Below are 14726 nucleotides of genomic sequence, written 5' to 3'. Positions count from 1 at the left end.
TGGTAAACATCAAGCGACAGGATTGCCTGAGCACGGTGCTGCCAGCTGGATGGCCATAAGGATTATGCTTTACTCAGAATCGTCGTTTAGGATCTCATTAGCTCCTGTTAAAAGACATGGCTTTAAACTTTTGACATTAGGCGTACAAATACATCATTAACACCTTTTAGTCCATCATTTGTACTGCAGCATTTGTAATTGCAATCGAATGGAAATTATGCTGGAAACAGCCTTTGCATGCAGTAAAAAGCACTCAAACAAAAAACTGCATTAAGAAGGTAGGGACTTTTCCTATTCCCTTCTTGCATATTAAAGCAATGACATTTATTTATTATTCTGAGTTGCACTGTCTTTGTGCCTCCAATAATAAAACACTTTTTCCCATCTTCCAAAAGGGCTGTAGGACAAAGCACTCAACATCTTCATGCAGTACTTCCTCACCTGCCAGTCTCTACAACTCACATTCACATGTTTTAGAGGTTTTTAAAGGAAGTGGAAAGCCACTTCCTTTAACTGCATTGCCTAGCTGGTTTCCAAATGCTTACAAAGGTTTAACAGGATTTATGGAATTCAGGTCAAAGATACCACATATGGCACTACAGAGGTTTAGTTGTTCTAATAAGACCAAATGCTTAGAAGTCCATTTTGGCCAAATTCAGTCCAATTATAGGAGTGATATCCAGACCATATGTAATGAAATCTTCAGCCTGTTCTGACATTGCAGTATATTTAATGGAAAGCAGCTCGGCGTACATTTGCATGTGCTACCTTTCCCACAGAATTTTACAAGGCAATTCTCCAATGAACCTTACCAGTATGCTTTTGTTCATGCTATCAGCCAACATCAGGGGAGACAAAGCAGGTACAAAAAAGGGAGTGAACATTGTTCTAGCATTCTGCAATTGCAAGCCTAAGGTTGGACAAAAATTGAGCTGCAGCATGCAATATCACTGCTTGAGCATCATAGGAATCTGATTGACAGTTTGCTGTGACAGAGGAAAGAATTATTCTTGCCATTCCTAGTTAGACTGAAGTATCTACATCAACAATATCTGAGCCTACTAAGACAAGACTGTAAGAAGTGCAGGTATTTGATGACTATAATGAGCAGAATGCTTGAACGACACCATTAGAAAATATTGCCAGGATAGTCCATATTTTTTGTGTGAGAATAATCATGCAGATGCTGTTGTGACCAAGATAAAAACATGCAGTCCTTAAAATACTTGAGGTAAAGAGCTGCCAAAAAGGATCAGTAAGGGGGATTCAGAGAAAATAACACAAGAATCTATGTACAAGATGTTGGGGAAGGACAGAATTAAAATGGACTTGTTTGGTTCTTGGTATCTTAGAAGGTATATTTCTTCCGGGAGATACTAGAAGTACAGACACCACTTGAAATAAACGAAGTGGCAATGAATTACAAATGGGGTGATTTCTATGCCCTTTGAGGAGGTATGTCCTCATTTTCCAGTGCTTAGATAACACAAGCTGATCTACAGGAGCTTATCTTCTGCATTTACACTGAGGCAGCCTCCCCTATGCAGTTTTTTAACCCCCACTGCTTTTATTCTTTCAACTATTCTGCTTTGCCCGAAGGAGAAAAGAAGAGTTAAATTAATGAGTTGCATTTGAAATATACCTTCCCAACAATAGTGAGAACTCAAATAATAATGATTGAACACTTGTTCTTATTTAACTTTGACTTACATATTCAGGCATGCATAAGTCATATGTTTATATACCTAGAGGAGCTTGATTCCTATTTCAAAACCTAAAGCCACAGAACTCAACAAAACAGGAACCTTAACTATGTTTTTTGCAGGTTTGCTGTTACCTGTTGTGTTAGCAGCTGCTGAAACCCTTTGTCCTCTCTTCAAACCCCAGTGTGAAACTATATTCAGCTGATTTGATATGGTCTGTTCAAAAAATTTCTCTCTTTAGATGTAACTTCCCGCTGAGCAACTGTGGACAACAAAATAATATTTGATCTAGTGGGAAGCGGGAACTTTGTCCTAACATTCAGAACTATCATCAACTTCTTCTGCCCCTGCACATCCCCCCTAAGGGGAACTGCCAATCCCAAACCAGGGTATTGGCAGAAAAAGGGGGCATTTGAATGTACCTCCTTTGCCTTTACTTTCCTGACTGGTTCATGATACATCCTGATTTTACAAGAAAACAATTCTTCAGTCAGTTCTTCACCTTTGTGGGAGGAACCAGTTTTAATGCATGACTGAAAACCGCCACTGATGTGGATGGCCTGGTGGTCTTCCTCCTTGCTTACCCTCCCCTGCATCTGACGTGCTGTTCCAGTTGTCCCGCCTTGTGGTGGTGGGTGCCGTGCTCCCTCCTGCAGCTCCACTGGTTTGGTTTAGACCCCTGTGACCCTCCAGCTGTGTCTCCACAGCAATAGTGGGGTGGGAAGGAATGGTAGGAAGAAATTTGTTAGTAAAGGCAAATGAAACACAACCTCAATGCTCTTCACAGTGGCAGGGCATACTGAATTTTAATTCCTAGGCGTCTGCTCTCCAGCTGTCTTGTAAGTGCCGTTCTTAAGAGGTGAACATTGTGCAGTACATGCTTTTCTCAGCCCTTCATCTTTTAGCCTGGATGAGCTCTGGAGTGAGGCTGGAGCCTCACTACATCCACCTTTCACAACATCTAGCTAACAGGGTCTGCCTCGTCTCAGAAGGAGGGGGACCTCAGATCAGAAATGTAAGAAAATCAATAAATAAATAAAACACTCACCCAGCACAACAAAACTTCTTGTACCTTCCTATGAGACAGAAAGAGGAAAAAAGCATCTCTTCTGCCATGGAAAAAAATCCGCACAGCTTTAACAGGGAAAGCGAACAGGTTTCCTCTTGAAAAATTTCAAGTGGGTTTTGTTTCAACCATTGCATTTTGTGTTCTGCTTGGGGCTGTCAGGCCTGAAGGAGAAAACACAGAGAGCAGCACAGTGCACAGTGCTGGTGCGCGCGGCGAGCCTGCCGCCTCACGTGCCCGAGCACAAGCACCGCAGCGGAACAGAGCAGGTGTGCTTGCTGATTCCCCCCGAAAGCTTCATACACCCTGAATTTGGGCTCTTGCTTCTCCCCGTTTTTCCAGGGATTCTTTGGCAGAGAGCTAGGACCCTTGCACCGCCTAACCAGCCCCATCTCCAGCATGGTGCCCAGGTGCTCTGCAGTGCTGGAGCAAGGGGCTGCAGACAACCACCAGCTCAAACATGGCTGGAGGGACTGCGAAGAGGATGGATTGGCTAACAAAGGTGAAAGCGTGAGGGCAGCCCTCGCCCCTGGGCCCGTAGCAGGCTCCCGTGCAGCTCCTCACTGCACTGCAGCTGCACTGAGAGGCACTGCACCAGGCTCCTGCGGGCTCAGTGCTTTAAGAGATAAATGCAATCATTTTAAAAGCATCTTCTAGGTATCTTGCGACTATCTTCTCCTAGAGGCGCCCAAAGCAGGCACACAACCTGTTTCACCGTCAGCTGCTGAATGACAGTAGAGGGCTGGGTACGTTTTCTAGCTAACGTGGTCACAAAATTATTCCTAGTGCAGCAAATAATTGCAAAGCCACATGTGGTGTTTTCAGTAGCAACCACAGACTAAGGGAAGATTGGGAGTAAGGACTTAATGAAATGAGCTGCAGGCATGTCTGCGGGAGGTAGGGAAACTTCTCCTGCAATCTCTTCCCTGTGCCTGTCCATGAGCCAACCTGCCACTTCAGAAGCTCTAAGTACACTTAAATTTAAATTGCTTGCACCCTCAGGTCTGTTACAAAATTAGCTAGAGGGTTTACTAACTTGCAAGGCAAGTTCATGGCACTGTTATCTGACAGCGCATCAAGCGTGATAGAGCAGAGCAGTGACGGCTGCCTCTTCACTTCAAAAATCATGGACAGGACTTTACCACTGTAATAGGGCAGTGATGCCATTTTTGTTTTGAAGGGTCCATCACTTGCAGGCAGGTGTTAGTAAACTGCTGCTACTGAAGCTTCCAGAGGGTGTGCTCTTTGGGAAGTCATAAATGATGGGAACGCACATGGTGAGGTCCAAAACCAATGAGCCATGGGAAGTGTTCTGCCCCGACAGGGAGCTCGCACTCCCTGTCTAGCCTTACAAAATGCTGCTGCTGCGGTGCCTTGTGCAGCTCATTGCCATCAACAAAGCAGAACAAAACATCCCTCCTTAAAATGGAATCACTGTGTAAGTGACATGAAAAGAGCGATGAGGTTTCAGTAAGAGGTACAGCTTCACCAAAAAGCCATGGATCACCACATCCAACTTAATAGGACTGTTCCCATCGGGGGAAACTATGATCAAACTGCAGCTCAGATGACATGTGGAGCTTTTTAACCCACCACAGCTTACCACAAAACTGTTCTCCACTTCTGACAGAAAAGACTTTCAACATCTTTGGGGTAAGCGTCTTAAGGGAAGAGTGGTGTCAGTACTAATAATCAAATGATAGAGATATTTTCTTGCAGATTTGCTGGCATAGATTTCTGTTCTCACCTCCTTAGCTGTAACGAAAGAAATATCCTGAAAGTCTGCACAAGGTACATCCCTTTGGCAATGCCATCAAGTCAATGAATTTCTATGAAGAAATTAACTGAGACAGTTGTAACCTGTCTCTATTCCCATGCCAGATCGCTAATTATGTCCATTTGTTTTCTATAATGGACTTCTATCTCTGTGGAGGGTTTTTTGCCATGAAAATTTGTTTCACTCAGAGCAACAGCAAGCCTGCATTCATATTTGTCCCTCCAAGGGCAGTGGTTTTCACATTTTTATGCCCATCAGTCACATGAGGCAGTGCCCACCACCCAAGTTGCGGCAATCACCTCCTGACCCGAGCAGTTCCTGTGCTCAAACGTGTAGAAGCAATGCCTGTACTCAGTCATGCCCATAAAAAATCCACAGGGATTTTGCTAAGCGTGACGGAGACTTGGGTAAAATTGGTCTTTAGGGTCCAGCATTTTCACACGTCATTTCAGTACCTGCCGTATTTCCTAGCCATAGTTGCTGTAGCACTATACTCAGCACGTTTCAGTGTCCTCTAGGAACAATAGGGTTTTTCTCCTTAACTGTTTTCTTGGTCTTTTTGATAAATGCTGTTTAAAAATGCTGTATTTTGAAACACTGACAGGTTTGGAAGGGCAGATACTAGTTCTGCCTCTGAGGGCTGGCTGCAGCCATGGTGGTGGCAATGAGGAGGAAGCTGAAGGGTTGCAGACCTGCCCGGTCCATGCAGCTCCAAGTTGTGCAAACCCCAACAGTCTGTTTTTCCCTCCCTCTGCACCCCAGGCAAAGCCATCTTTCCCCTTACCTCCTTCTACTTTTCCTTATTATTGAAGTCTCATACATTTTTTTTCTTTTAATTAGTTTACAGAAACTCCACTGCCCCTCAAGAGCGAACTGCTGCCATCCCCATCACACTAGTGCCATGTCTCCTCTTCAACAAGGAATCATTTTGTCTGCATCATTTTGTGAATATACATTTGGCTTATGTTAAATGTCACAAACTATTACTTGCTGGTATTGTTATTTTCTATCAAAAGAGTATATATGTCATTAATTGATTTTCTGCCTATTTTTCTGAGGAATTAGGTGAGCCTATAACCACACAGTTGCCTAGCAATGCAGACACAGAACCACAGCACACACACCACTTCTTGGTAAAAAAAAAAAAAAAAAAAAAAAAAAAGGTGTATTAAAAAAGCAGTGGCAATGACAAGCTCGCACACAGTTATAAGAGAAGGTTGATTAGCACGGTTTTCAGGAACAAATTTTGTGCCATTTGGTCCAGGAACATTCATCACAAACAGAACGCAAGTATCTAATACGCAAGCCACCAGCATAGCAAGGACCAGTGAGGACAGCAGCTCTAAACAAGGTTTAGAGCAACATACCGCCTATGTTGGTTTCCTGTACCTGACATTTACCGCTTAGGATGTCAGTGACGTAATCCAGTGACAGGCATCGAGGTGTAGGCTTGCCAAAAGCAACCAGGGAAGGTGTGATCTGCTGAGATCCCATCACTGAAACTAGCTGGCTTCTAAACAACATCCTCGATTACTGCAATTCAAATTACATGACTAATGAGGATTTCAAGACACTGTGATCGTGGCTGTAATTGCATCTCAGATGATACGTGGGTGAGGAGGACTCATCTACCAGTGACTACAGCTCTGCTGGTAATTCATGGTCTGTGTATCAGATTTGTAGGGCTGGCACACTGGGGCTTTGTGGGAAAAGGGTTTGTAGGCTTAAGCAGTGTTGGGAAGGTGTGCAAAATGTGAAGTCTAATTATTGCGGCTGCAATGAGCAGGAAGATAACAGAGTAATGAGCAGCACGTTTGTTGTCTAAATCACTAATGAAGGTTTGCATCAGGCACTTGTGGCACTGGAGGGGGGGGACACAAAGCAAGAAATGGCCAGGTGGGACATGCAGGGCAAGAAGCGCTGCTAATCAGTGGAGCTCGCACGTACACTTCACACAGGGGTAACCAGTTAGCTGACTAGAGATTGAATCATAGCTGGGTAACAGAAAAAGATGCACAGAAGCAGCAGATTGGAGTGTATACAGCAGGGAGCAGTAGCACAAACTATTTATCATAATCTGTAGGTTTGCTGCATTTCTCCTGCATTCTGTTAGATCACCGGCAAGAGGCACGTTATTTACTTGGTGCCCTGTGTAAAGTAACCTGTGCCTGCATGACAGATCCTCTAAAGGTGTGCAGTTGGGTCAGACTGTGAAAGTCTGGTCCCGTGAAGAGATGGGATAAGAAACACCCTCCGGAGCAGGCAGCAGAAGAGCAAAAGAGTAAGAAAATTTGCTCTGGTACCCGGTAGGATCAAAAAGACTAGAGATTTCTGAAACCTGCAGAGGGCATAAGGACATTGTGTAGGAGAATGTTTCTGTAATTAAAGGGTACTGAGAAGTCTGGCTAATTTGGTGCATGCACACAACTGGCTGCATCTGCTCTAGCACGCTGTGGGTGCTGTGCTCGGGGAGGGCACACGCTCGGAGAAGGGCATGCCAAGCCCTGCACAGCAAGTCAGAAACTCAGCACAAAGAGCTCTCCTAATGTACCACCAGTGACCAGAGCTGAGGCTGCCAGCACCTTGCTTAAAAGCCTCAACAGCCACCTGAAAAACCTCACTCAAAGGCTTTCAAGGGAAAGTTTCGAGTTGCCTTTAAAGCTCCCAAAGTCCTTAAGGCTATAGCTATATTAGTAGGCGATGCTGTGCCGCGGGAACATCTGTAGCATGATAAAGATGGAGCTGATATCCACACTGTGCATTTGGAGGGAGGGGTCTGCTTCAGCTGAGTAACCCCCCCTCCATGGTTCCTCAGCCTGAGCACTGCCTGGCAGCTACATGGTGTGGGGTGCATGAGGGGCACCCCTGGACAACACCTTTGGGTCGAGCATCAGCTGAAGCAAAGGTTCATTCCTCTGTGGGTTCACATGAGCCAGTGAAGTGGGGGCCATGCACAGGTTAAAATACATGCTCCCAGTGCAAACTAAAAAGCTGATGTGGGCATATGCTGGAAGTGTGCTTCTGGGCCTGCCCAAATTCCTTACACCCAGCAGGCAACCACGGACCTGGTGTCCTGGAGGCCACCAGGACACTGGCCCACCTCTCAGCTCACCTGCAGGGTGCACCTCCAAAGCACTCTCCCCAAGCATTGGAAAAGGATGGCCAAATGGTGGTGAGAAGAAGGAAATGAGGAGACAAATGAGGTGCCTTCCCTTCTCCCTCCCTCTCCCTTAGAAAGCACTGACACGGGTAGGGGGGAGGGCAGCCCCTGCGCCCTCCTTCTCTTCTGAAGGGAAGCTGAACCCCTATTTACCACCTGCTTGGCAGATGCTCAGATCATCAAAAGCTGGAGGATACCCTGAGGTGAAGCTCTATTGATGTGTATTACTTTGAACCAATAAATATTTCATTACTGGAGAGAGAATATGAATCAATAATTCAGCCGTAAGGAAAGGGGAAGGGATGGGTTTGAACCACGGCTGGAGGATGCGTTTCACTTTTTGAAACACTTACACTCTGTGGTTTATTCAAAGACCACCTTAATTATATACACACCTACAGTCTTCCATAAAGTCTTAAAGCCACTGTACTCACCAGAAGAACAACCATCCCTTGCCCCATCAATGAGCGCTAATCAATGAGCAACATTTAACACAAGGTTTCAAACCACAAACTTACTTCTGGAGGGCGTCTGTGATCCAGCCTCCCTCTGGAGGCAGGGAAAGAGAGATGAGAGAGAAAGCAGGGTTGGGAAACACCTGGAGAGGAAAGAGCAAACCAGAATTAATTGAACGATAAAGTCACAGGGAGGGAGGCAATGTAATTACGCACAACGGCAAAGGTATTTCTGCTCCAATTTCATTTTGAACTAAGCCTTGAAGAAAAAGAGGAGATAAAGGATAATTGATACAGAAAAAAATAATCCTGGTTTTCCAGTGATGCAAAATAGGTTGCTGCTGCTAAAGCATTAAGCTGAGATCTTGGTTTCCAGCTAGAAATATCTGGAATTTCTGTCGTTTCAAAGGCCTTGCTTGGAAGAAACTAATTTTGCCAAACCCTTACCTGTTTGCTTGGAAATACTGATTCAAACTGTTTCCTGCTCAAAACAAAAGTATGTTTTGAGACTGTTGAAATATCTTGCTTCCAGAAGTGTATATTTCAAACCAACATCTTCTGATATGGGGGTTACGATGCCTTTAGCCCACTAAACTCTAGAGATTGTTTTTGAATGTGTAAAATGGTGGTACCAAAATGAAACCTTTTACTTCACCACTCTAAATATTTTTTTAAATATGGATTGAAGCTATTTCTTTTTATTACTTGGTTTTGTCCTGACAAATCGCACAAAATGTTTTCCCAACCTGCTTTCTCCCTTTGTAGCAGTCTGTGCAAGAACAACTTGCTGTGTTACTTGAAGTGGCAGGATGCTGGATTGGTGCACATTTTCTTCCATGGACAGCACTGAAAACATTTACCCTGTTCTGCAGGGAGAGAACTTCTTTATTATCTTCATTTTAAAGACAAAACTTAATATCACCCATATGTACAACAGCAGTGCCAGCTTTTGCAATTCCTTTGTAACACTTGCATAGCTGTCAGTGCTCATTTGTTCAATAAGAAGCAGAACAAAGGCTGGAATATCTCCTTAGATGTTCTCACACACAAAAAAAAAAAAAAAAAAAAAAAAAAAAAGATGGCCTGAGGTGTATTTATTTTGGTGAATGCAAAACTACAAGCATAAGTAGGTTAACTTTAAGCTGACAAGGCAGGGTTAGTCATTAAATACTTAAGTTTGTGAACAAAATCCTGACAAAATTTCCACTAACTTCAGCAGCTTTTGGATATCACCCAGGTGCTTTCTCAGGAGACGTAATTCTTTTTACAGTGAAATAAAAGACAAGAAAAAAGGACATTAAATAGTTCAATATTTGGTGCAGCCGGGATCAAGCTGATGCACTTAGACACTTACCTACAGCTTCTCCCATGCTGTATTTTATCCACACCTCATGGAAAACCTGGGGGCCCTTAGCAGGTGGCAGGGAGCCCAGCACACTGCAGGATCAGGCCCACCAGGCAGTCCCATCGATGTCTCTCATGGACACTCCCGAGACATTTAGGCGTATGTGGGATTAACACCCACAGGTGATATTTTTTATGCAGCTCTACTCACAAAAAGCAAATTGTTATTTGAGGAGGAATTGATCTCGGTTAATTTTAGGTATCTTTGGTATAGATATGTGTATAGACCAGCACCTGCATCCAACTTTGGGCTGACATGGCCATGTCAGCTGGTCACCTCACATCCCTTTATAAGCAATGGAGAGAAAAAGACGCTTTAAGGGTGAGCTCATCCACCCCATTTGCAATGCCAGCCAGGCTGAACTGCAGCCCAGAAGGCAGTGGCAAATTGTGCTTGCGAAAAATCAGCTGTGTGGCTCCAGTGCTCAAAGGAATCTTACCCTGGCTGTCTGAATGGATTGGTGTTAAATTAAAATGCATGTATGTAAAAATGAAAATAAATGCACAAAATCTTAAGTGTATTCTGAGGTTTTCCCACCTCCTCTAGCATCCTGGGCTGAGCAGTCACAGCATGGCTGCTCTCAAGACTGGGAGAGCTGGTACATCCCGACGGTCATACCTGCCTCTGTAGTCATGTGTTTGCTTCTTTTAATGTTTCTTCAGTTACTTTTCATTGCAGATGCATTCACGGGACTCATAAACATAATGACTGACATCATTTGGCGCTACACTGGAGATTTCATGGCTCCTGACATCGTTTGCAGAGTTGTTCGCTACTTCCAGGTACAGAAAACTTGTACTCCCCTGTATGCTCAAACTCACGTGGCTTTTGTTCCCCACAGCAACAAACTCTAAAAAAAAATACTGCATAGAAGTTTTTCTAGCATCAGAAGTACCAAATGCTGAAAGTGTTCATTTAAAGTCGAAACACTTTTAATTGAAGCATATTAAATCTTCTAAGTTTTGTTGACATGATAAAAAGATCTGGGTGAAAATACAAAGGTGGGGGTGTCTTTTTTTTTTTTTTTTTTTTTTGAGTAACAGTTTTCAGATATTCCTAGTCCAGTGTTCTCACTGACATTATTTTCTCCAATAAGTGTCTCAACTGCTGTCTTATACACCTTCTGCCCCAGGTGGTCCTTCTATATGCCTCGACATACGTCCTCGTGTCACTAAGCATAGACCGGTATCATGCCATAGTTTACCCAATGAAGTTCTTACAAGGAGGTAGGAGAATTTCTGTACCTTGCTATTGATATTATCAGATAGTTTTCTAGTTTCAAAATTCTTAACCTTGTTGCCATGAATTATTCATTCCTGCTGAAGCAACATTTGGACTCTGTTACAGTTTTCCAAATGGCAAAGGAGCTGCGGTTTCAAGATTTATTAAGCTGCACTTAGCCCTTAGCAGTTTTTATAAGCATTGTGTTAGCAAAGAATGAAATGACATTTTCAAAAGTATAGAGGTTTTCATTATCTCCCAGCATTTTTTTAGAAGGTTATTATGGGCAAAAGCTATCCCTCATACAACTATACTGACTCTAGGAGCTCCAACAGCCATATTGTCCATTTATTCACATTAAAAGATAACTTGGATAGAGAGTGTAATACTGAGAATTCACACAATAGTTTGATAAGAGGACTTCAAAAGCTGTAATGTATAAGTCTGGATACCTATTGTTTCCTATAATTTCTTCTATTCATTATATTTGCAGCACTCAAAACTATCCTGGCTGCTTAGCAGCACAATTTAAAGAACATGATTTCTTTCCTGCAGAGACAAAGTGGGACATTAAGTATGTTGCACTGAGTGAATAAACAGAAATAGCAGGTGGGGAGAAAGGGGAACAGTTACAAGAAGCACAAGACTGGAAGATGGAAGATACACTTTAATCAGATGCAAATATCATTCTTGTTTTGGAGTAATGATGGCTTTTGCCAGCCTGCTCTATTCAGGGGATCAGATTAATGGTCCTTTCTGCCCTTAAAAACCTATGAATCAATCACAGCCCAGGCAGTGGTGCAGCTTTGGCAGATGTTAAAGTCTAAAAACTTCAAATACTTGTGTGAAATTTAGCTTCACATTCCCCAGCATGCAGACCAACTTTTTCAGAATGCAGAGATTGATATCAAGGTCTTCTCAGCAGGCTTTGGGAGCACGGTGTGCTCTGCAGCTCCTGCTGGCGCTGCACCAGGCTGGGGAGGGCTCAGAAACCTGCTGGCTGCGTGGGGCAAGCTGTGAGACACACCGCTGACGCCTCTGCTTCATACATGGTACAGGAAAAGCAGCACTTGTTAAATTACCACCTGGGATTAGTAAAGACATCGGTGATTAACCTTTGAGAAGCACTTTGAAGTTAAAAAACAAAAAAAAAAATGTAAAAAAAACCCCAAAACCAAAAAAACCAAGCCACCTCAAATCTTTACAAAAGCCTTTTTTTCACTCAGTCACATGTCCTATACTTATACCTTAAAGGTTTTTTTTTTTTCTGGTTAAGACTGGAGAAGAGCAGGCATTGCATCCAGATGAAGGGCAGCAGAGCCATGGGCTCTGGGCAGGGCAAAAGGCCCTGGGCAGAGACAGCAGCAGCAAAGCCCACCTGCCCCTGGCCAGAGCTCACCGCACACTGATGCACAAGAAAACACTACATGCAACGGGGAAAGGGAGGCAGCTGTAAACTCAAAAGAAGGATCTAGAGAGCTTTATTTACTGATAGCAGCTTCCTGGGATATACATAAACATTCACCCTTCGTACCCAGCTATTCCTAGCAGAGATGTCAGGGAGGTGGGGGGCTTTTGAAAGACCCTCAGAGGTACTATGCAGATGGAGAACAAAGAGATTTGCAAAACTTTGTCATTGGTGATGATACAGAAACTTCTGAGTCAAGCTGTGGCAAATTTCTTTCCAAAATGAAGCACTCAACCCCCAAAATCCTTCAGTCAAGAAACAAGAGTTGTTTTCCTTACCAATTTTAAAATTTTTAAAATTATGTTTCTGTGTAGCTTTGAAATAGCATTTTGCTTTGATAATGTCAAAAAAATATTTTTTTTTAAATTGTGGATTAGTTACTTGTCTCAAATCCTGTTAAAAAGTATTTACAATTAGCTGTACTTTGCATGGCTTCTAAGAAAACCAGCTTCAACAGTCAAATATTTTAAACTTTGTGAATACATAAATGACCACAGAAAGTGCAGGATGTGGAAGAATTAGACCTTCTAATCCTAACACTTCTGCTGTACAAGGCACCACATTCAATAACCAAAAGGGTCATTAAAAAAAAAAAACTGTAAAATAAAGATTGAAAAGAAAAGAAACTGAGAAGCTATAGCAGAAGACATTTTATATGCAAAGAGTATACAAATTAAGCAACAGACAACAACAAAACTGCCTGAGTATAGGAGAAAACCCAAATAGGTCTAAACTGCCCCTTGCACGCCTTTGGGCTGCAAATGATGCTGAAGTCCATCAGATCAATGAGATTCTACTACAGCTCTCCCTCTCTGAATTTAAAACCTAATTTTAAAATGGCACTTGCTTTGTAGAAGAACTGTATAGCATTGCTGTTCATGATAGTGGGGAGCAAAACTCCTCCCAGGAGGTGCCTCCCTGCTGCATGTTGCTGGGAGCAAGCAGATGTGCACAAAACCACCGCCACAGTGCACCGATGGCAAAAGCGGAGCAAAGGGGACGGGGACATAAAAGCATCCTTTAGGTGAGTTAGTGCCAGAGCTATGATCCCCACTCCAACCCTGGGTGTTAGTCTTGGCCATCCTCGTATGAAAAACTCTCCACTGAAAGAGAAATATTGTTTTTAAAGGAAAATACTGAGACTAGCTGACTAGAATATTGTATTTCAAAAGCTGTTACTTATTTGATGCCATCTATCATTTATATAGTTCTAGTTATATGATTTGCTGGCATTTAAAACATATTAGAGCCTTCACAAAAAAAAACCAACATAAAAACACCCTGCTTGTGAAGCAGCCAATTAACATTAGTCTGATTTAAAAAAAAATCTACTTACCTAGGCGCCCTGTAAGGCCCTTCAGAGTAGCAAGGGCATATTCTACCAAACATGAGGGATATTTAAAAAGAAGAATAAATGAGCATTGCAGTTAATATTTTATTAAACACAAAGATATAATACCGCTCTTGCCCAACCCAAGTTGCCCACTTCTCTTCAAATTAAGGGCTTTGCTGTACAGTGCAAAAAATAATGTATACTATCCAATTATGATTTTTTCCCCATAGAAATAGACAGGCGCGCCCCACTGAGGCTTGTATGTGTGCAGGTTAAGTAGCTAGCTCACAACTGAAAAGTCTGTCTTGTCAGGAAATATTTGTGAAACTTACTCTTAATATTCCTTTTGCTGAGCTTATTCTGTTATGCGCTGGGAAACTTTGCAGTTCTCCTTTGCCCGTGGAATATTTATAGACTTAATCTAACCCTCTCACTTATGTAGATGTCATCAGAGTTCCCTTAAGCCCTAGATTAGCAAGACCATATTTTGCTGAACGTGGGTAGCATTTAATAATGAGCAGGATAAGTGAATATTTGCAACTGATGTTTTATAAAGCATAAAATTACTTTTTGAATGTTTCGCCCACATGCTTTCATATTGCTCTTTGAGCTTCAAGGAGGAAAGACGTTCTTCTTGATATGCGTAATTTAGAGTGATTTTCTATTTCACACACAACCTTGGGTATTTTGTAGGACAATAAAGTATTTCAACACCAAATCTTCCCAGATCAAAAGATCTGTCCCCATCTGTTCCTCTTGCAGTTTGACTCGGGAGGAATAACTGCTTCTGGGAATCGCTGATACTCCACAGATCAGCCCTTTTTCCTCACAATTTTTGGCTGGAGCTATCTGGATTTTAGCTAGAAGGTGCAGGTTGTGGAAATGAAAGCCTCGGGGCTGTTTGCTCTGACCCACTGATTTTTACAAAATCCCATGAGTGCCACCAGGCATCATTTGGTTTCCCACTAGTTTTCCCATTTGGCAGTGGAGGAGGACAGAAGTCAAGGGGAAGCAGTAGCACAAACCTACCAAGAGTTTTGGGATCCTCTAGCTCCTGTTCTTCATCATGAGGTCCAGCAGGATCTCCTAGTTGGTGTCTGGTGGGGCAGGTACAACAGGGCTGAGCGCTTGAGCACCT

At 42.9% G+C, this 14726-nt stretch overlaps 1 protein-coding gene across 1 annotated transcript in view; it reads left to right on the top strand.

The window, feature by feature from the left end:
* Positions 1–14726, top strand: part of NPSR1 (neuropeptide S receptor 1) — a 59409-nt gene that overhangs the window by 30269 nt on the left and 14414 nt on the right. The window contains exons 3-4 of the mRNA XM_056338723.1: positions 10245–10348; positions 10699–10792. Of these exons, the coding sequence (XP_056194698.1) occupies positions 10245–10348; positions 10699–10792 (198 nt within the window). The remainder of the gene's footprint in view (positions 1–10244; positions 10349–10698; positions 10793–14726) is intronic.

The sequence above is a fragment of the Falco biarmicus genome, chromosome 4 (assembly GCF_023638135.1).
Source record: "Falco biarmicus isolate bFalBia1 chromosome 4, bFalBia1.pri, whole genome shotgun sequence".
Taxonomy (NCBI): domain Eukaryota; kingdom Metazoa; phylum Chordata; class Aves; order Falconiformes; family Falconidae; genus Falco; species Falco biarmicus.
Note: the sequence above shows the minus strand (reverse complement) of the source record. Positions and strands in the feature narration are given on the sequence as shown.